General features: G+C 40.8%; 1 protein-coding gene across 1 annotated transcript in view; it reads left to right on the top strand.

Annotated features, from left to right (window-relative positions):
* The window catches only part of PLCZ1 (phospholipase C zeta 1), a 117,524-nt gene that overhangs the window by 69,362 nt on the left and 24,538 nt on the right, over positions 1–23,624 (top strand). The window contains exons 7-9 of the mRNA XM_075897749.1: positions 494–724; positions 10,559–10,715; positions 13,795–13,911. Of these exons, the coding sequence (XP_075753864.1) occupies positions 494–724; positions 10,559–10,715; positions 13,795–13,911 (505 nt within the window). The remainder of the gene's footprint in view (positions 1–493; positions 725–10,558; positions 10,716–13,794; positions 13,912–23,624) is intronic.

The following is a 23,624-nucleotide window of genomic DNA, read 5'->3' as shown; positions in this document are numbered from 1 at the left end:
TCTTGCCAATGTAGACACAGCCCTATTGTGCTGCTATTTGCAATCATCCAGCAGGTTCTCACTGACTTATACCTAGCAGCAATGTGGATAAATAGTTTCTAGCATACCTTGCTATGTGGCAGTCACATTTATATGGTAGATGGATGCTGAATACTCACTTCTCATCTTACCAAGTGAATACTCACTTTTCTTCTCACTTCTCTTCTCTTACACTCTTGCTCCCTGTTCCAGCACTTAAATACAAACTTTATTTGTATTATTGTCTTTTTTCTGCCTACATTGTCATGAAAGGCAATTTGGTTGGTAAGATATTTGATTGTCCATTACTCTGTGGCACCTGTTTCTGAATTTCACCGTGTCTACTTCAGCACCCCTAGTTCTAAAAAAAATTACATCTATAAAATACATTTTAAGAGTAGGTGTTGCAATATTTTGATATGAAAATGTTCTACTAAATGCTTTATGCTTTCTACTGTTTTACCTGTTTTCACAGTTATTAAAATTCAAAGTATTGGTAAAAAATAAGAAAGCTGGAACACTTGAACGAACTGTTCAAAGGAGAGGCCTTGACAGCCATGGTGCGATAGAGGAACTTGAGGAAGAGGTGGGGCAATCTGAAGATGATGATGGTGAGGAAATCAGGCCCGAGCCACCGAAATCTCCTCTGTTAAAAAGAAAAAATGCAATTAAGAGATCTCCACCACCCAATCGAAAAAAGTTAAAGGTAAAAGTATTCTATCTCATAGGAAATTAGGAAGTGAACAGAGATTTGGGTAATTTATTTATTTAGTTGGTATTTTTTGAAAGTAACTTTTGATATCAAAATAAGCAAAATTTAATAGATGGGCTTTAAAATGATAAATTCAGGGTAGAATAAAATATTTAAAATAGTATTTGTCCTCTCATAGCTCCCCTTGCTTCCCCACTTCTCCAGTCAAGATACAGCATATTGTGGCATCCAGTTTAAGTTCAGTCCTTCCCGATTCTTTCATGCCAAATTTTACTTTCTCTGAACTTTTCCGTTCTAACCACTGTCTTCACCTGCGAGGGACTCCAAAAGACAACATTCAATGCTGCTCACATTGCACTACTGATGCCCGTTCTTCTTATGGGACTACCCATGAGGAGAATTGAGGTTTTGTGTGCCTTTTAATGATGGCAGCGAGAGGAAGAATTCCCCTGAGGTCTCTTCCCCACCCCTCCCAATTGGACCAAACAGTTTGTCCAAGAAGCTTCAAAGAACCTCATTCACCTAATTTTCTGTGTTCTATTCTAATGCACCGCACTAGGTAGGCTTGGGGAAGACAATAAATTGTATTTTTAGTACTTTAGCTAGCCAGGAGTTTTGCTATCTCATTTACCAAGATACCAAACAGATTGTTAAATGAGCCTCTACTCTTAAAGCTGACACTAAAAATGGCTTGTAGTTAGTTCCATGTTTACTTTCACTGTTTACTATGTTAACTGTCCGCAGTAAAATAATGTGATAGATACATGGACTCATAGACTTTAAGGCCAGAAGAGCCCATTGCAATCATCTTGTTTGATTTCCTGCAGGCCTCAAAATCTTACTCACCCACTCTCAGACACATAACCTCTGGTTGAGTTGCTGAAATCCTCAAATCTTGATTTAATGACGTCAGTTTAAAGCATCCACCATTTATGCTAATTTGAAATGTGCAAGTGACCTGTGCCCCATGTTGCAGAGGCATGCAAAACCCCCCAGAGTCACTTCCCATCTGACCTGGGGGAAATTTACTTCATACTCCAAATATGGTGATCAATTGGACCCTCAGCATGTTGGCAAGACCCATCAGCAAGGCACTTGGAAAACAATTATCTGTAATATCTCAGCCCTCTCCAGCTCATATCCTCTCTCGAGTCACTGCTAGTGGTAAATGGGTCACATACCTTCCTAGGCGGTCTCATCATACCATCGCCTCCATAAACTTACCAAGCTCTGTCTTGATCATTCTTTGTCATGGAAATCGGCAGCTTCATGAGGTATGGAATTGCTGGATTCTTCTGTTTCCAGGTCTCAGAGCTAAGCAAGAGCTTCCATATTTTGGCTTGTCAGCATCTTCTCAGCTGCTCTGAAATTATTCCTAGGTTTTTCAGCAACAGTCTCCCTCCCTCTCTCTCTCATTGCTCTCTTAGGCTATGTCTAGACTGCAAGCCTCTTTCGAAAGAGGCTCTTTTGAAAGATACTTTCGAAAGAGCCTCTTTCGAAAGAGAGCGTCTAGACTGCACGCGGAACTTTCGTAAGAGCAAGCCGCTTTTTCGAAAGAAAGCAGCCAGTGAGTCTGGATGCTCTCTTTCGAAGAAGCCCTATTTACATTCAAGAACGTCTTCTTTCGAAAGAAGCACTTTCGAAAGAAGGCGTTCTTCCTCGTGAAATGAGGTTTACCGCCGTCGAAAGAAAAGCTGCGTTCTTTCGATTTAATTTCGAAAGAACGCGGCTGCAGTCTAGACGCAGGTGAAGTTTTTTCGGAAAAAGGCTACTTTTCCCGAAAAAAACCCTGAATCTGGACATAGCCTTAGGGTGTGTCTACACAGCAAAATTATTTCAAAATAATGGCTGTTATTTTGAAATAACTATGCGAGTGTCTACCCAGCTATTCCGCTATTTTGAAATAATTTCGAAATAACGGGCAGCTTATTCTGACGTCTGTAAACCTCATTCTATGAGGAACAGTGCCTATTCTGAAATAAGGCATGGGAAGATGCTCCACTTCTGCTATTTTGAAATAGCCCCTCACCAGGGCCATTCTAAGTTATTCCTCCTGGGGCTCTATATTGAAATAGCACATTTGCATTAGAGTACGTCTACACTATAGCATTAATTTGAGTTATCTTAATTTGAAATAGTTAATTCAAATTAAGCTAATTTGAATATACGCATTTACACACAAAAACTATTTTGAAATAGCATTTTGCTGTTTCGAAATAGCGCATCCACACTGAGTGGACCCTGAACCAAAGTTAAGGCTGGTCTGAACTAGTGCCGGCAGGGCATCAGGTTAGGACTTAGTGTGTGGGGCTGCTGCCTGAGGCTAACTGAGCTCTGGGCTTAAAGGGACCCTACCCCCACCCTGGACAGACAGTTCTCAGAGTTCCCTACTTGCTTGTCTACCTCGATGAGGGACAGCAAAGCAGTCCTGTCTTGGAGTGCCCTGTGTGCCTGCACTCGGGACACCACAGCACTCAGCCACATGGAGCCAGAGCTGGCCCTGGGCATACTGGTGCATCTCGTTGCCATCAGCCCAGCTGCACTTGCTGCAGGCTGCCATCTGGGAGGTCCATCAGGGGGCTGTCAGGATCCAGGAGGCCCTGTGGAAGAGCGTCCACCCCGAGGAGCCCTCAGAACTACCCCGGTCTTCCCCACCGGGGGCTCGTGCCCCATTCCTCCCTCACGTCTTTCCACTTACCCTTCCCTAGCCCCCCTTCCTGATGTCAAATAAAAGACACGTATATTCAAAAATAGAAACTGTGTTTATTGAACAAAACTGGGGGGGATGAACCTCTCGGGAGACTGGAAAAAGGAGGTGGGAGAGGGGAAGAGAGAGGATGGGAGAGGGGAAGGGGAAACCTGAAGACGGGAGCTGGAAGGGGGAAGCCAGGGGAAGAAGGAGGAGGGGAAGCTCAGAGCTCAAAGTTGGGGGGGTCTCGCCAGACCACCTTGATTTTCATGCAAACCTTCTCCTGGGTTCTCATGTGGCCTTTGGTGGCCAGGCTGGCAGCTATCCTGCCATAGACGGCAATGTTCCTCCATCTAGTGCGGAGATCATGGACGTTGGGGGCATCCCCCTGAAACCTGAATAAGGTCCATGATCTCCACCCTGGCCCAGCCCCTGGCAGGCTCCTGGGAGCTGGCAGACTACTCCTGGGGAGCGGTGGAGGGCTGGCTGCCAGTCACTTGCTGGCTCATGTTTTGGGGCCACTGGGTTGGGGGCCCTGGTGGCCACTGCTGGCTCTGGGCTGGCAGGCTTGGAGCTGGCAAAGGCACTGTGGCCAGAGTCTACCCCTTTAATGGCTCCGGGGCTGGGGGAGAGGAGAGTAAGTTTTCCTGGTTGTGCCCAGAGTGGCCACCAGGACACCCTGGGAAGGCTGGAGGCCCCCTATTTCGAATTAATGTCTACACAACACTTAATTTGAAATAGCTATTTCGAATTTGGCATTACTCCTCGTAGAATGAGGTTTACCTAATTCGAATTAAGCGCTCCGCTATTTCGAATTAATTTCAAAATAGCAGTTTGCATGTATAGACGCTATTAACGTTAATTCAGAATAACGGCTGTTATTTTGAATTACCTTTGCAGTGTAGACATACCCACAGGGAAGCCTACCTTGGACTAATTTTGAGGCTTCCCTGCAGTGTAGACGTGCCTTTTCGAAATAAGCTAGTTCGGAATAACTATTTCGAAATAGCTTATTCCGTAATAACTGCCATGTAAATGTAGCCTTAATCAGACCTTTTGGTCTTCTTCTGTCTCTCCCTCCAACTTGGTCTCTGCCAGCCAGAGACTAGGTCTTCGGGGGAGTCCTCTAGCCTAGTAAAAGATCCACAGCTAATTAGTAAAAGATCCACAGCTAATCCTTAAAGGAATATGCTCTATGCTGAAACACCCCACTTCAACACTGATCAGCCCAGGATCGCTGGTCAGGGCAAAGGAAGACATCAGATATCAAGTGCCTCCAATTCTCACTTCCCCAGGCCCTGCTCCCTGGTCAGGTTGGAGTTGGAAGCCAGAGCCAGGCAGTGTAGGATGGCTGTGACTCTGGCTGGTGCCATGCAGCAGAAAAGCCAATATTAGTTCATCTGACAATATAGCAAGCAGGGACTCACAAAGCCAAATTCTTGTTCTATTATATTAAGAGGAACAGAATTTATCTTGCATCAAAGCAAAACATATACCTTGAGTCCTCAGTTGACAGGCAAATAAACCCTATGGCTACGTCTAGACTGGAATGATTTTCTGGAAATGCTTTTAACGGAAAACTTTTCCGTTAAAAGCATTTTTGGAAAAGCACGTCTAGATTGGCAGGACGCTTTTCCGCAAAAGCACTTTTTGCGGAAAAGCGTCTATGGCCAATCTAGACACGCTTTTCCGCAAAAAAGCCCCGATTGCCATTTTCGCGATCGGGACTTTTTTGCAGAAAACAAATATCTGCTGTCTACACTGGCCCTTTTGCGCAAAAGTTTTTCGGAAAAAGACTTTTGCCCGAACGGGAGCAGCATAGTATTTCCGCAAGAAGCACTGATTTCTTACAGTAGGAAGTCAGTGCTTTTGCGGAAATTCAAGTGGACAGTATAGACAGCTGGCAAGTTTTTCCGGAAAAGCAGCTGATTTTTCGGAAAAACTGGCCAGTCTAGACACAGCCTATGTGTGACCGAGCCAATCAGAATGATCTATAGACTAGAGTGTTCTAGCCCAGCCCGGCAGAACATGCCTTCGATGAATATAGTTGGTGAAGTAAAATATGCTGGTCTATCAGGCTATGTCTACACTACATGATTTTTGCGTAAAAACATTTATTTTTGCGCAAAAACCCGTAGAGCATCCACACCTCAAGCGCATTTTTGTGCAAGTAAATGTACAATAAATGAAAAGAACAGAGGGGTTTCTGCGGTGTAGGTATTTCTCTTTCTATAAAGAATAACTACTTTTTGCACAAGGGTTCTTGCGCAAAAAGGTGTGTGTGGATGGGCAGCAGGGGTTTTTGCACAAAAAGAGCCAATCAAAAAAAGCACAGGTGCCCTTGTGGCTATTCTGTGAATATCAATCAGAGCTTTCTTTCGAGAGAGTGTCCATGCAGTCTGGACACTCTTTTGAGCAAAAGGACATCACGTTTGTGATTTGCTTCTGTAGTGTGGACACTCTCTTGCACAAGAAGTTTTTGTGGAAAATCTCGTCCATAAAAAGCTTCTTGTGCAAGAAACCTGCAGTGTAGACATAGCCTCAGGGTTTTGCATCTGAGTTAGGTTTGCTGATATTTCCTCCCTATGCTGCAGTGACATCCTACTATATACTGCTCCCTCCAGTGCCTCACTTACTTGGGAAAATAAAATTGGACAGGGAGAGCACAGTCTTAATTACCCCAGATTGTATCCATCAGTGTTGGAAGAACACTGGTTTTCTAATGCTTCCTATCAAAAGTCAGATCACTGTGTCAAGAGTGTATTAATTGTGGAGTAAGATATTGTGCTGTAGTGTTTTCTCCTTTTTTTTTCTTCTTCTTCAATTTTGCAATGTAAAATCAATGTTAATATACAATCTAATTTTCCATATGATAATATGTTATAACCTTAGAGCATGACTATTATAGAGTGGATTATTATTTTTTCTTTTTTTGCATTACTTTGGCACTATTGTCTGTTTCCAAAATAAATACTACTTACTACTTTTTATGCACATATTCAATTATTTTAAGTACATTGGATGTGAGTAGTCTCTGACATTGGTGTAAATTAGGAGTAACTTCACTGAAATATGTGAGCTACAGCAGCATAAAACTTATAAGAGGAGAACAGAACTCAAAATTCTACAAAAGTTGCTTTAAAACATTTAGCAATAAGATTTTACCTTTAGCGTGCTTTTCTGTCTCAAAGGAGTTAGAGGTGAAACCAAGCTGAGATCATCTTGGTTATTGAACTGCCAGTGCAGACTCATTCCTTACAATTTTTTTGATAGCTTCAGGGGATAGCTGAGTTAGGGTGTGTCTAGACTACAGGATTTTTTTGAGAAAAGTGGCCTTTTTTGAAAAAACTTCCCCTGCCTCTAGATTGCTGCCACATTCTTTCGAAAGTAAATAGAAAGAACATGGCAGTTTTTTCGACTCAGAAAACCTCATTTTATGAGGAAGAACACCTTTTTTCTAAAGTGCTCTTTTGAAAAAAGGCGCTATGTAATGCAAACTGTGCTTTTTCGAAAGAGACCATCCAGACTGCCTGGGTGCTCTCTTTCGAAAAAGTGGCTCGCTTTTTCGAAAGTACTTGCTGTAGTCTAGATTCTCTCTTTCAAAAGAGGCTTGTAGTCTAGACGTACCTGTTGTCTATATAGGATAAACTTAAAAAACAACAAATAGTCTGGTAGCACATTATAGACTAACAAAACATGCAGATGGTATCATGAGCTTTGGTGGGCACAGCCCACTTCTTCATATGACCGGAGTTTTGAGTTTAGGATGTCCAGACCCAAAATAAATAGGGGCGAAGACGGAGTGGGGAAGGAAAAAATAATGGAAGGGGGCAGGAAACAAGAAGCAAAGGGTATGTAAATATCAAAGTGAAAACCAAACAGGCCAAACTGGTAATCTATAAGCACCTAAAAATTGGATAGTTAAAAGAAGCAGATAAGGATCATAGGATAGCAATTAGAGAGGCAGAGTACTAACACAAAAATCTACACAGACAGAGAGCGGTTGGCACTTTCATTGTTTGTTTGTTTGATAATGTCCTAGCCATCCATTATCTCAATTGAGGCCATAGATGTGAGAATTAAATTTGTGGATGTAATTCCAACCCTTCTCTGTGTATTTGGCTTGTAGAATTGGTCTGTAACAATTTTATAGTGTTTCATCCAGTTTTGTTTTAAATATCTGAAGGGACAAGGCATATCCCTTCTTTCCCTTAGGATACTATTCCATAGGCCAGTGGTTCTCAACTTGCTCTGCTCCCTGGTCAGGTTGGAGATGGGAAACCAGAGCCAGGCAGTTTAAGGTGGATGCTGCTGTGGCTGGTGCCATGGAGCAGGCAGTTTTGACGTTGGTGGCAACTGCTGCTCAGCTGCCAGCCCCCAGTTAGGCTATGTCTACACTGCCTCTTGAGGAAAAACATATGCAAATGAGGCTAAGCGTGGACTATCGCTGCACCTCTTTTGCATAATTAATGAAGCTCCATTTTTGCAAAAGAATCTTTTGCACAAAAAGGAGCCATCTACACAGCTCCTTTTTGCGCAAACCCCTCTCCCTCTTGTGCAAGAGCCATTCATCGGGGGAAACATGCGGAAGAACGGCTCTTGTGCCAGAGAGTTTTTTTGCACAAAAAGGAGCTGTGTAGATGGTTCCTTTTTGCACAAAAACCTTATGTGCAAAAAAGGAGCCTAATTAATTATGCAAATGAGGCATGGCGATATTCCACACTTAGACTCACTTGCATATGTTTTTCCGCAAGAGAGAGGCAGTGTAGACATAGCCTTACTGAACAGCCAGTAAAAGTTACTGGGGAAGAGGATCCGGCTCTGGGGCAGGCAGTGCCCTTGGGGGCTAGTGACTGTCGGGAGCCTCCCAGCACACAGTGGCTTGCTACCCACTAGGGCTGGAAAAATTTAGGATAGAGGTGCTGAGCTGCATTCCCCTTCTTATCTCTGTTCATACCCCTCATCACCCCAGGCTGAGGCCACAGCTAGGGATGGCTACAGAGCCCCAGGTACAGAGGCTACCATCAGGTCCTGCAGCACAGCCCTCAGAGCTGGGGGCTGAGGGGTTGGTTCTGTGATTGCTGAGGCACATCTTTCTCTCTCTGCGTCCAGAACATGCTGTGTTATCTGCATTACTGAAGAGCAGTTTAGCTGGCAACCACACAATGGCTTGAGATTGATGGAGACACACCTTTATTGCTTTTATTTTTTTAAGATCAGAATGACCTCAGAAGTGCAATATGTAAGTTCCTGTTAGGGTGATGCTCATCACAAGTGTTATGATACCTGAAAACCAGGAGATGTGAATACATCACACTCACCTTTCACTTAAAAAAAAGAAGAAAGTTAAGTTGCTAGTACTCTTGGTTGCAGAGAAATGCTGGGGAATATAAACTGAAAAAGTGCAAAAGCCAGAAGGCAATTAAAAAGAACACTAAATAGTTTATATTTAAAAGCTCATGATTTTAAAACCAATATGATTCCTGGGGGGCTTAACTAGTGATTTTTGAATATTTGGAGTCAGCAAGTCTGGCCCCATCCATTCACCACAGTTTTCCTCAAGAATAAAAAAATGTTAAGAAACAAACAACAGTAAAACAGCTAATAACCATTAGATAGAACTTGGAGAGAAGAGCAAACTCATGATCAGCGAACTTCCAGTTTTCTTGTTTAAAATGTATGTGGTTCTCAGATACCACAATGCTGGATGAGCATTAAGTTACAGATAGGCAGCTGCAATTTCACCTACACAGAGCCACATGGGAATGAGTTATTATCTTCCTGTTTCTGTTCATGATAAGTAAACTAATGTTGTTTTTTGTTGTTCTGTACGTTTATATGCATTATTTGTATATAACTGGTATTTTGTATTTACTAAATATAATATAACTAGGGCCCTACCAAATTCACAGCTATGAAAGATGCTGACTGTGAAATCTAGTCTCCCCCTGTGTAACCTGGGCCTCTGTTGCTTTTACCCTATACTATACAGATTGTACAGAGGCAGCCAATGTTTCTCAAATTGGGGGTCCCGGGCCAAAAGGAGGTTACAGGAAAGTCAAAAGGTTATTTTAAGGGGGTCAGAGTATTGCCACTTTTATGTCTGCCCCTGCCTTTAGAGTTGGGTGGTCTGAAAGTGGTGTCTGTTGGACAGCTGCCCAGGTCTGAAGACCGCTCCCTGGCAGCAGCAGCATGGAAGTTAGGCAGCAATATCATAGCGTGTCACCCATATTTTTGTACATCTACCTTCATGGCTGGAAAGCCAGAAAGTGGTTGGTGCTGACTGAGGGCCCAGTTCTGAAGGCAAGAGCACAGAAAAAGGGATGGTGATATCATATGGGTTCGCCTACGCAGCAGTGTTATTTGGGACTAACTGACATTATATTTGGGACTAACATAACATAATCCACATCTACACTGCAAACAGGTATTTCAATACAATGTCAAAATAATGTCGAGCTGGAGGACTTTTTACTCCAATTCCTGTAACCCACATTGAACGAGGAGTAAGGGAAGTCGGAGGAAGAGTGTTCTTTCTCAGACTTCCTGCTGTGTAGACAGTGCCAAATGCCAAAATAAGCTATTTTGACTTAAGCTATGTAATTGACATAGTTCAAGTTGCGTAGATTATTTCAGCTTTAGCCCTGCTATGTAGACGTGCCCTACCATGCCATCCTTACTTCTGTGCTGCTGATGGGCTCCTAGCCTGAAACCACCACCCTCAAACTCCCCAGCTCTGAAGGCAACACCGTAGCCAGCAGCAACACATAATTAAGGATAGCAGTACTCAAGCCCTCCCTACAATAACCTGACAACTATCTCACAACTCTCCTTTGGGTCAGAACTCCTACAATTACACCACTATGATATTTCAGATTTAAATAGCTAAAATAATGAAATTTACAATTTTAAAAATCATATGACTGTGATATTGACCAAAATGAATTTGGTAGGGCCCTAAATACAATATGTGTCCTACTCAGGCCCAGAGTATTTTGGATTCATGTGACTTCTCTCATTTTAGCTTCTTCATATATAAATCATAAAAAAAAATATTTTCTGGATTGGCAACAACAGTAATTAAATACGTGAAAATAGTAAAATACAGACTCTTCAATGATTTCATGTTATATTTATAGATTAAGAAGGTAAAACTGGCCATGGAGCTTTCAGAACTTGTGATTTTTACCAAAGCTGTGAAGTTTAAAAACTTTGAGCAGTCAAGAGAAAAACAGAAGTTCTATGAAATGAATTCAATCGGAGAGGTTAAAGCACGAAAACTTGCCAAACAGTCAGGTAATTTCTTTTGATTTAATCAGATAAAATTTATAAGGTTGCTATAGTTCATTGCTTAGCTATCAAAACAGTCAGTAAATATTATGAAACCCATAGTCTGCATTTTATTGTTTTGTTTTATAATTCAATTTCAGAACTATTCTTGCAGTAGTGTTACAGATCTGTATTCATTGCTTTATTAAGAAAAATGAAATATTTTTTCTAAATATTTCAGTATTGCTTTAAATTCATATGGTCTCATAAAAACAAATATTGCATAGTAAAGGAACCATATGAATATGTTTTGTTTAATTGAAAACAATAATGTGTGTGTTTGTACCAAATGGTTCTGAGTAATCTTACATTCTGTTATTGAATTTATATTGAACACATTTTTACCATATAATGGGCTATATTCTCCTTTTGATGTGCATATGTGCACCATTTGCCTTAATGAAAATTGCATATTCTGACTAAAGGGAGAATAATCTCCAAAGCATATAATTTGCCCTCACAGAGAGATTGAATTAGGTAGAATTACAACTTCGGCCTGGTCTGAACCACTGTTGCCTCTGAGTACCCTTTAGTAGCTTCAGGCTACTTTAACTTGAGCCAGCTGCCAAAAAACTTGTGGGGAAGTTAGGAAAGTTTGACATCACTATTCATAAGTGTAGTCCTCTTACTAAAGGGGCCTCTGACTTTTTCTGGGAGGATCCTTTGTGCTGAAAGCTAGCCCTGGAGACTACAACTCCCATGAGCCCTTGAGGAAAAAAGGAGGAAGTGGGGCTTGTTCAGGCCTGTTGGGAGAGGAGCTCTCCATTTTTTTTGAGACAGAGGACCCATACTGCTGTGAAGGAGCCTTGGTTCAGTCTAGGAGCTGTTGTGTTGAGGTTAGAGCCTGGGGCTGAAAGCCTATGGGGCTTGGATCCAGCAGGCTGCTGATTGCCTCTAGAGGGGAGAGACTCTGGCTATGCCTGTGGCTGAGAAGTACTGCATAAACCCTGCACACAGGTGGAAACTGTAAGTAACTCCGTGGGCTCTTTGGGAAAGTGCTGCCTGGGACAGATCTCAGGGATATAGACTAACTCTGGGTCCAAAGAGAGGCAGAGTGACCAGCCCAGTGAATCAGAGCTTCTGGCATTTGGTGGAGTCTGCTCCAGTGGCAGAGGGATTTTGTAGCTGGCTACTCAGCTTGGACTAACAAACCCAGGACCTGCACTGGGCTGTCTCCACTCTAGCTACAGACCTTCAAGTGTGCCCACACAAGCACGTGTCTGGGACTCTGACTTCAGAGGAGTGTACACTCTGGAGTGGGATAAATTGTGGCAGTGCAAATATCAGATAAGTTCCCATTATTTCTGTGTACTTTGTCAATTGATGTTATTCACTGTTAACCTGTTAAACCCTGTTTCCTTACCTTTTTAAGTAAAGGTGTGTTAATTTTATGTAATCAGTTAGATGTATATTATTTATAACTGTTGTCCTGGGGTTAAATCCAGATTACTGTTGGAATAATTTTATTCCTGGAGGCTCCTAAGGCACACCACTAAGTGTGTACAAAGCCAGCCAGGTGGAGGCATCAACATTGTATATTCTTAGGGAGCAAGGGAGTGGACAGGGAATTCCCAACCAAACAACATTGCCACTGGAGTTCTCAGGATCTCCTTTTATGTTAAAAACATCAGGCGCCTAGGCATACATGTGAGTGTGACCTGCTCCTGAGTAACCCAGGGAGGAAAAAGCGGGGATTACTCAATGAAGAAGTTTGGCATAGAAACTTCTCTAGTAGTTCTATGCCACCTGAGAATAGCCCTGCGCTGTGCAGATCCTTCAGTGGCTGGTAAGACTGGGAAAAATGGTGCCAAGTTGACCTTATGCAACCCAAAAGGTTGCATAAGGTCAACTCTAGCACTATTGGTCAGGCCAGTTACCAGTAGGAACTATTACTTACTACATAGGAATAGTCCCTATTGGTAACTATAAAACTAATTCCTCCTTGGCAGTGTTGTTTAAACCTATTTAAGAGGTGAACGCATCAAGGAGTGAGAAGGTCTAGCTCTATGCCCATTGAATAACTGGTCTTGCTCCAAATACTGTAAACAAGATTATCCATTAAATGCGGGTTCTGTGATAGCTTTTCACTGGGCCAGATTAGTCACTTGTTGTATGTATGTCATGAGAAAGCAATAAAAAATGAATAGCTTATACCAAGCAGGGCTAGAATTTGCCTAGTGAGCATTTGTAGTAGTCAATGGCTTTACAATACATTTCTTATGTCTAGTCCTTCCCATTCCTTAAAAGGCAGAAATGTTTAGTGTAAAACATACACACTAATCCAAACCACCACCAACAAAAACAGTGAAATATTCTCCACAAAATTCTCCAGAATTTCTCCACAAAATTCTCCAGAATTTCTCATGAACTTTTAATATTTTCACTATGAATTTAGTCTTTAAGAAGTCATATACTTAAGTAAAATTAGATATGCAGGGAAATATTTTAAAGAAATATGACCATCACTACTCTGTTAATTGTATCAGAACTAAAAAAAAAAAAAGCACAGTTAGATTATTTATTTGAAACATGACGGCTACGTCTACACTGGCCCCTTTTCCGAAAGGGGCATGCTAATTTTACAGGTCGTAATAGGGAAATCCGCGGGGGATTTAAATATCCCCCGCGGCATTTAAATAAAAATGTCCGCCGCTTTTTTCCGGCTTTTAGAAAAGCCGGAAAAGAGCGTCTACACTGGCCCCGATCCTCCGGAAAAAAGCCCTTTTCCGGAGATCTCTTATTCCTACTTCGAAGTATACCATTTATACTTCGAAGTAGGAATAAGGAGATCTCCGGAAAAGGGCTTTTTTCCGGAGGATCGGGGCCAGTGTAGACGCTCTTTTCCGGCTTTTCTAAAAGCCGGAAAAAAGCGGCGGACATTTTTATTTAAATGCCGCGGGGGATATTTAAATCCCCCGCGGATTTCCCTATTACGACCTGTAAAATTAGCATGCCCCTTTCGGAAAAGGGGCCAGTGTAGACGTAGCCGACCTGTTTATTTGCATTTTGTAGTAATGCCCATCTTAAATTTTATGTTCTTTTTCAGGTAACGAATTTGTTAGGCATACGGCTAGATTTATTACAAGAATTTATCCCAAAGGGACTAGAGCTACATCTTCTAATTATAATCCTCAAGAATTCTGGAACGTAGGATGCCAGATGGGTATGTGCTCGAATCTAATGTTTGTTATTTTAGAGTCTGACCCAGACTATTTGGATTTAATTTTCACAAATTGTTTGTTGAATTGCATACATCACATAATATTTATGTAGATGTTTTACACATAATCCTAAATATTACTGCATGAGTTTTCTTTCTCTCATCATTATGTTAAATACAATATACAATGGTGGCCTGATCTCCTGTTATTAAGGACTTAGCACATAGATTGGTCTGAGTACAGTAATGTTAATTAATTTATCTTAATGGCTATAATCTCACTCCAAACATGCAGGGAATATTGCAGTTGTAGTATAGTAATAGATTTTCAGCTCGCCTTTTAGGCTGCTATGCCATTTTGGACAACTGCTGTTGGATACTAAGAACACAACTGTCCGCACTCCTCCTCTCATCAGACCAGAACATCAATGCTTACAGTACGGTCTGTCCCAGTTCCAAAAGTTGAAGTGTCACTCTCACACACACACAAAATCTCATGGAAAACTGCGACAAACTTGTATGTAAGCAGAATTCTGAAATTAATTATACAATTTAAGATGCTGTATCACTTTCGTGGTCAAATATCTTTGTTGTAGTTTAGGAAATGCTTTTAATGACTGTAACTCAGGTATTTCTCTGAGGCTGTCTGTAGTAATTCATGTTTTGCTCCCTGCTTTCTGGGGCTAAGATTATGTTAGCTATGCTACTTCAGCCCTTGGAAAAAAGAGTGAGTGTACTGTACAGTAAATACAACACTCATAACTAAGATAATTGTCCATGTTCTTTTAAAAAAATAAAATACATTTTATCCTTACATATTTTGTGTTCATGAAACCTCACAACTTCCATGCCAGATAGAACTTGGTCACAGCTGACTATTTGGTGCAGCTGAGAGAGGAGAAAAGTGGAGTGGTCACTTTAGCCATTTCGCCAACTTTCTCATCTGGAGACTTGCTGAGGTCTGTCCTTTACCCTCAGCAGAACTGATCAGTGTCTCAGAACTGTTCTGAATTACACTCTGTTGCCCAGCTCGCCAAGGTCTGCTGGAAATTGCTAGACTGCAGCAGTGCTTCAGCCATATCTACTTTCTCCTGAGAATGGCCATTAATCCAGGCCCTGGAAGAGATCCCCAGATAAATAATTAAGTTGTCACTGTGGCAAGAGGTCCGAGGGGAGGGGAAGCTATGCTGTTTTGTGTGGAGTTAGGCCACTCATTCTTGCATTCTCACAACATTTGGCTTATTCACCTAAGCCTCCTGACTTCAGGAGTTGTGTCTTGGGTGTGAATTGCAAACAGATGTAGGTGACTCCCCAGTGCCCAGGCTTATGCATTTAATGCCTGGATGTTGGCAACACACCTCTTGTCAGCATTTGCCGTTAGCTTGCATAGTCAGCTTCCCATTTAATGCACTGGATCGCTTTCTAAGATGCCTGTATCCTTCCCGATGCTTTGCATAGGGAGCGTAGGCACTTAACTCTGGCTTATCACATCATTGTTTCATTGATTTTTCTAGGTGCATACAAGTTAGGCATTGTGACACCTCATTTATGATGCCAAAGATCCTTTGTGGATTGGGGCCACCAGCTGTGTTTCCAACTTTTCTGTGATGCCAATTAGATGGAATGTGGTTGAGGAGTGTGTCTATGTTTAACTTGCATGTTTTCAGCATGTTTTTTCCTTCAACATGAAAGTTTTGATAATTTTATTTATTTTTCCCTCTGTTCAAATTAGTCTAATTTGCAATAGTTACAAGTAAACGTGGCATTTCTACTTAATGTGCTTTGTGGGGTTCTTAATTATTAACAATTTCTTCCTTTTAATGGTTTTGTTAACTCTCATGTCTCTATTTTTCTCTTTTGTGCATTTAAAAACAAACAGCAATAAAATAGTTTTCTAAATCAGTCTGTTACTTTCAATGTTATATAATGCTAAGAAATTGCATAATCCTTTTTACAGCTATGCTTTGTCTTATTCTCACTCTGCCCTGATTGCTTTTTCTATGTATTGAGTTTTCTTTTCTGTCTCCAAACTCCAGTTTTCAAAATACATTAATTTTAAAGAGGCAGTCGCCTTCTCAGAACCAATTTTTAATTTATCATTTAAACGTCTACTAGTTTGTATTTTCCCCAGTTACTTTCTCAATGTATTATAAACACAGAACTTAAAAAGGAGCATTATGAACTAAGCTTTGGTTGTGAGTGTTAGGACCTGGCTATTCAGGCCTGCCCCTTGGGGACTATCCCTGTTCCTGATGTAGGGTCCCTAAATGGAACCAAGACAGGAATGCTGTAAGCTTAAATTTCTGATTGTGTAGTGTGCCACTTGGAAGACACGCATACTGTTAACTCCAAAGTCTTGGTGTGATCTAGAAAGTATTGACTATTGGGCTTGCTTCTATTCTTCCACACTGCTCTGCCTGGCAGGTGAGAGGGTTTTAAAAAACTCACAGACTTCCAAATCCCATAGCACCATTTTTGTTGGCATAGATTGTGAGAGTTGGAAACATTTGCCTTTTTTCCCCATTGCTGTCTTGGCGCTGTGTTTAATATTACAAATGTGCATCTGTCTGTCCATCCATCTGTAAGACCATTTGTTCAAGAGCACCTGCTAAATGGAAAGCGCTAAAACCACCCAATTTTGAAAATGGGATCTGCCTAGAATTTGATGCTCTCATTAAATGGAAAGGGCGGGGGGTTGCAGGATGGAATTATACTGCAGAATGACCATGGGAGGGCAGGGAGCCAAGGGCCAGAGGTGGAGACCATCTGGGCAGCAGGGAGCAGGGTTGGAGAAAGGGACAGCTATCTACTGTAGATTTCAGAGAGTTGGTATGTTTGTGTGTCTGTTTGTCTGTCTGAGTATCTGTCTGTCTCCAGCTGGAAAACATGTACCCCTCTCCCCAGCTTGCCCAATGTAGTTGCCGTGGCCATGGACAGGCATTTCTCACCTAGTCCCAAGCTGCTTTGGGGAGAAAGGGCTGGGGTTGTCCTCTCTTTGTGCAGCAGCCAGCATACGGAGCCCCTTTACTGCCCCACAAGCAATAATTTAAATAAAGATGAACAGAACTTATTGAAGGACCTGAGCAATGCCAGGCAAATCTTGTAATATATTATAAAATGAATATAGCTGATTTTGGGCCACACCATCATATAGGTGTCTTTGTGGTATTGATGTTCAGATTGCTGTAGGTGCATTAGCAGTGTTACCAGTTCTGTCTCAAAATTGTCTGGCCAGGTTCCATCTCAGTCATTGGTCCTCATTTCATTCTAGCCATGCTATTGTTGGGGTTAGGTACACCTGAGATTGTAACAGATTGTTTTATTTATACAGCCTGGATATTCATTACCATTACAGACCAGTTAGTTTATTTCTTATATAGCTGTTTTATGGTTTTGTCCCCAGATACATTATGATCTCATGCTGTTCTTCCCTTCCAGGGTTACTTCCAAGCACCTTACTCATTCCTATGTAAATGAGGCTTCCTTTATTTTTGTTCACAGCTTGGTTAATTTCACTGGAGACAGATAGATGGCTCCTGTCTTGGCAGGAACCTGTTTCTCTGTTTGCTCACAGACTGTAAAATATAATAGCATTAGGTATTCATATTTCCTCACACACTGTAAATATATATATTTCACAATGATATTAATCACTAGTGTATCATTAGCTTTCAGAAAAGACTTTACTGGATACATTTATAATACAGTAATGTTCGGTATGCAATCAGTTGATTCAATTATGTGTCATTTCAGGTTCAGGCTCTCAGTCTTTATAGCCCAGATAGTTTCTTTCTTCCCTTCCCCTAAAATGTAGTACCATGCTTGCTAGCTTTGTTTACCTCATATGGAAGCGGACCTTCATTGTCAAGCAGAAACAACCTGGCTGGACAGCTAAACAAATACATTCCTTTTTCTAGGGAAGACAGGGCTTATGCATTGCTTGCCAAACATTCTATGACTATTACCTCTTCATTCAATATGTACAAAATTATGGTATATTACTTGACACCTTCTAGATACAGAAAATGACATTGATATGCTAGGTTTGGTATGCTAGGTTTAGTGAGTATCCCAGCCCGGCAAGAGCTGTTGACACAGAGTAGTGAACTGCAAATGGGCTTGTGTCACAAAGGAGAAACCCAGAGGAAAAAGTCCACCTCAGCTCACTCCCCAGTTATTGGAGAAGCATTTAATCTGATTGCAGCAAGAGTTTTCTGCCCAAAAAACAAGTTGTAGGTGTTGATTTCAGCGTGTCTTGGGACAGATTCTTAGCCATGGTCAGAGGAATGGAGCTGAAGATGATGATTCATCACAATGAATAACTTCAAAAATGAGCATGTAATAGAAAATAGTTTCCTTTAGTTTCCTTTACTTGCCTTAGGTAATATTTTTACATGTTATTGCGTGCTTGTGACTATTCCATAAAAATATTAATCTTAGGATGGAGCATTTTATGAAAAATACAGACTTTTGTGAAGGTAGATTTTTTTTTTAACAAAGAATAAAAGAACCAAGAGCAACTTTTTATATGCAGCAAAAATTAGTATGCTTCCCCAATACTACTTTAGTGTAGCTGTGGAAAGAACTACTTTGGCATATCCATATCTTCTTTTTTTATTTACTAAATAAAATGGAATGCAAAGGTTTATGCACCAGAAGAAAACTCAGTGCAGCTAGGTAAATATAACATCTATAAAAGCTAAAAGCATGACCAAAATTTATCCTAACTTGTGTAATGACATCATTATATACCAGTTGCAGAATTTTAGTGTACAGCACCAACATTTATGTTATGAAATTTCTTTTGAACAGTTTTGTTTTAGCTTACAAGTTTGAAATGAACCGTAGCAATTCTAATATTGCCTGACATGAAGAGGTACTCTTTATGGGTGATGTGCACATTTATTATAAAGTGCTAAAATCTGAAATAATCAAGGAACTTGGGTTTGAAACAGAGACTCTGACCATCTTAATAATGTGACCTAAGAATAAAACTCTCCCACCATTAAAATGGAGCACTCTAGAGAGAAAATTAGTTCCACAGTAAGAGGTAACCTCTCCATTGTCGTCAGTCTTTAAGAACCCAAATGTCACTTCACCAAATAATATGACCCCTCACTGGCCCTTCAAGGGTTAAAGGCAGTCTAGGGAGGCTGAGTGGTAGGCATCCACAGGTGAGGCTGCAGATAATTAAGGGCCAGCTGGAAGTGCTATGAGGAGCCTGATGCTGGGCTCCCAGCCTGATAGGCAGCAACGGGGGGCGGGGTGCAGCAACTAGTTGACTATCCTATCGACTGTCTAATAAGCATTTGCTTATTGGATAGTCGACTAGTCCTTCACATCCCTATCAGTGAGGCAAGATGGGCATAGGTGATTGGGTGATTCCCTGAGAAGGAAGACCCCCCAGAGTGTGGGGGCACTGTGGCTGGGCAGTACCCAGATGGGAGGACGCAGTAGTCTGGGAAGGGATGTGGAGTCTAATGTAATGTGGCAGAAGCATTAATGCATAAGTAGGTAAAAGGTTTATATGCTCTGAAGAGGGAACCAGAAGTGAAGCATGGGCAGTAAGGGAGTATTCCAGTGCTGAGAGAAGCTAATTGCTCAGTGGCCAGCAGGAGATGCTGCGGCAGTGAGTTGTACCTTGTTCCGTGACCTGACATCATAATGCAGTGTTGGTTGTTGTTTTCATTCTTCCTGCTATTGTTTGGAACCTGCTTTTCCCACTTATTCTTTTCACCTCCTTGCGGAGTGGGTAAGGAATTTGAAGAAACTGTTGTTTTTTCAAAACTTCCAGCATCCCTGTTTCCCTACCTGTCAGAATCTGGCAGAGCTCTGCTGGTAGGACTGCCATCTGCCAGCCACTGCTGCCAGGCTTTCCTTTACCCTCCATGTTAGAAAAAAGGGGAGTCCAATCAAAAGTTTATTACACTTTTAAATAGCACACAGGACAAGAAAAACATGTTAAATTGTTTAAACAAACACATAACATTGTATTAATGCAGTATACTAGCTGATCTCTCACACAAAGAAGGGTAAAAGTCCATAAAATGATATTTTCCTGTATGAGCAATATAAGTTTAGGAGTCTTAAGCTACATCTACACTCCAATGCTATTTCGGGATACTGAAGTATCTCAAAATAGCTGTCCCGCATCTTCACAGCAAGCCAGTTATTTCAGGTTCGCTATTTCCACATCCCTGTAAACCTCATTCTACGAGGACTAAGGGACATTTTGGAATAGCACTTTATTTGAAAATTTGGTGCTGTGTAGACAGCACCAAATGATGAAATAAGCTATTTTGAAATAGCATTGAAATAAGATACGCAATTTGAGCTACGCAAATTGCATATCTTATTTCGAGTTATGCTGCAGTGTAGATGCACCTTTAGTTTGCCAGGTCCTCTTAAAGCAAATGATGTCATACTCAGGAATTTTTAAAAACTGTGAAGTTTTTATTCTTTGTGTAAACAAAATGAGTCATGTAATGATATTAAAGGAAAACAGGTGAGTGTTCTGAACTGTTTATGATAACACAAAGTTTAAAAAACAAATAGGTTTAGCATTCCAGTAAAGCAAGCTAAGTGCAAAAACAAAAAAAGGGGAGGGGGAGAACCAACCCAAAGCCTTAACAATTCCAAGTTATGCTCATGTTCATTTTGGCAAAATATATACACAAGAAATTAACTTATCAAATATTTCAACTATTTATGATCGATTAGTAAAGATTTAACTAATACATTCTCCTCATGCATTATTTTCTTTGAGTAGATGAGCTTTTTTTTCTTTGGTCTAAATTTGTAAAGGAGACAACAGTTATTTCCATGGTTGTAAATAAATAGCATTATTTTATAAACTTTACATTAACCAAAAGCAACACAGAGGCCAGAAAACATAGTGAAAGAAATTCAGAATGTAATTCTCATAATCTTCTTCTACAATTTTCACTAGTATTTCTTTCTGAAAATTCTATATAACACTACTTTTTCTAATTGTACTCATAATATGAAACTGCTAGAATGGTGATAATAATCATTTTTGCTTTATATATCATAGCACAAACAAACCGCAAATCAAAAACTCAAATCAGGCAATAAAATTAGTGATATAAAGAATATTTCCAGAATAAGTAATGAAAAGTTAAATTATCTTACCTAATTTTATAAAAAGAAACTGAGATGATCTTTCCCTTTACAAAGATTTTGGATACTCAGTTTTCTTATGTTCATAGAATTTTTTTTTAATGTTTTCTATAAATTTGATTTGCCAGCATGGAAAAAAGATGCCATACTTTAAACCCCACTTTGGTGATTTATTTTTCTAATAATGCGTAAGTGCCATGTGTATTTTTATTCAAAGGTCTTTCTGGTATCTCCCCAACACTGGAGATTCTTTGTTCCTAATCTGACGTTTTGAGGAAACTGAATCCAACTTTGACTCACGTGAATCTCATTTAGATTACAGCATTTGAATAGCTATTTTAAGTGTGGCTAGTGATACTTAATTGTCCTGTTTCAGTATATTTAGAGGTAGTTATCCATGTTATTGAACTGTCTCAAATGCATAAATAGCTTGAAAGTAGCGAGAAAAAAAATTCCCCATCTGTTGAGTTCAACATGTAGTGTTGTAGTGAGCTGACTTATGCAGGGGAGGCGGGGAGGTGTTAGTGACTTTTGAGTGATCTCACACCAGTATCCTAGAAATCTTGCAGACTGCTGAACTATAACCCGTGTTGGTGACATGGAACAAAGATTTCTACAATAAAAATACATCACCTTTGTTTGAGGGCTCCCCTCAGTGTTCCTTGTAAGCAGAGTGCTTAGGCAGCCACCCAGGAGAGATTCAAATGCTGCCCCGTTGATTAGCAGAATGCCCAAAGCTGGTGCACATAAAATGTATTCAGCATGTGGATGAAAAAAATTAGAAGGAACACTGCTTCCCTCTTTGCTAGTTTCTCCTCCTCCTCTCCCCCCCCCCCCCCAAAAAAAAAACTTTTAGAACTTTTGGTGAATTCACCCAGGAATCACTCCAAATGTACTCATTCATTTATTAGAATGTACAGAACAGCAGTGCCATTGAAAAGTGCAATCAACAGGAGCATGACATAAAACTAAGATGCCTACTAGGAACTCTAAATCCAGTGCTGGCTGCCCCTGCAGCACTGGTTCCTTAAAACACCTCTTTCCTTTTGGGCTATAGTTTATTCTTACCTCTGGTGCTCAGTGATAGGACATAGGCCCAGTGACCAGTCTCCGTGCATATTCACCATCCTTTAGCTCAAGCCAGTTGAAATTTGCAGTAGCAGCACATGCATTTTCCTATAGCTCATGTGGGTGGTTCTTAAAGCCTAGAAAGGCAACTCCCTGCATCAGAGGAGAGCCAGCTGCAGAAGCAGGATTTCCTGAGATCTCCCTGGTTGGATGAGGTGGAGAGGGAGGGCATGTCTAGACTACATCCCTCTTTCAAAAGAGGGATGTAAATTTGACAAATTGAAACTGCAAATGAAGCCGGGATTTGAATTTCCCGTGCTTCATTTGCATAATGGCTGCCACACGTTCTTTTGAAAGGGTTTTTCGAAAGTAAAACCGCCCTCTAGATGGGATTCTTTTGGGGGGAAAAAACCCTTTTTTGAAAGATCCTGTGCTCCTCAAAAAGGGTACGTCTAAACTAAGTTCTACTTTCGAAAGAGGATATGCAAATTCTGTGGGAATTTGCATATCTTCTTCCGCTTTCGAAAGTGAGATCAGATCTTTCAAAAGTGAAAGTTGTCTGGACGCGACTTTTTTTTCCGGGAAAACCCCTCTTTCAAAAAAAACCACACGTAAACCTCATTTTTTAAGGAATAACATTTTTTCGAAAGTTTTTTACAAAAATCCCCCCCATCCAGACTACTTTCACTTTCGAAAGATCCACTTTTGAAAGTGAGAATGGAAGATATGCAAATTCCCATAGAATTTGCATATTCTTTCGAAAATAGAATGTTGTCTAGACAGAGCCAAAATGAGGAGTACAGGATCTTTTTGGGGAAAAAACAAACAAACAAAAAAAAAACACTTTTATTTTTAACTGCGTCTAGACAGCAGTTTCACTTTCAAAAAGCCCTTCTTTGCAAGAATGCGTGGTTGCCCTTATGCAAATGAAGCACGGGAAATTCAAATCCAGGCTTCATTTGCAATTTCGATCTAATTTACATCCCACTTTTGAAAGAGGGATGTAGTCTAGACATAGCTGCAGAGACCAGAGAAGAGGCCTGCCCCTCCCTAGCCAATCAGTATTTCAAGGGCAAGAACAACCATCAAACACTACTGCTGTTCTGTGCAGCGTGAATGCCACACTTGAATATAGGTTGCAGAGCCAAATGATTTAACATTTTGTGTTAACAGTATAGTGGGGAAAGACTGGATCTTATAAAGTTGATACCTACATTTTATGTTACTAAACACTACTGAGTAGTCTGTCCACCTTAAGAGGAAGGTAACAGAGTCCCATCAACAGGCTACTGGATTGCAGTACTAACACTCATGTCCATTTAGAAAAAAAAAATGCTGAAAATAAGAATTGCATGTATAATTTTAACACAGCATTGAACCTGATAAGAGCACGAGCCTGATTCTCTACTGCCTTGGATCTTGTCAACCGCACCCATCTGGCTATCACAGTCCCAAGGGGCATGTCCCTACTGCTGGGAACTGCTGGGCTGCATCTAGATTGGCATGAT

This window comes from Pelodiscus sinensis, chromosome 1, assembly GCF_049634645.1.
Source record: "Pelodiscus sinensis isolate JC-2024 chromosome 1, ASM4963464v1, whole genome shotgun sequence".
Taxonomy (NCBI): domain Eukaryota; kingdom Metazoa; phylum Chordata; order Testudines; family Trionychidae; genus Pelodiscus; species Pelodiscus sinensis.
This window is presented reverse-complemented; position numbering and strand designations above follow the sequence as displayed.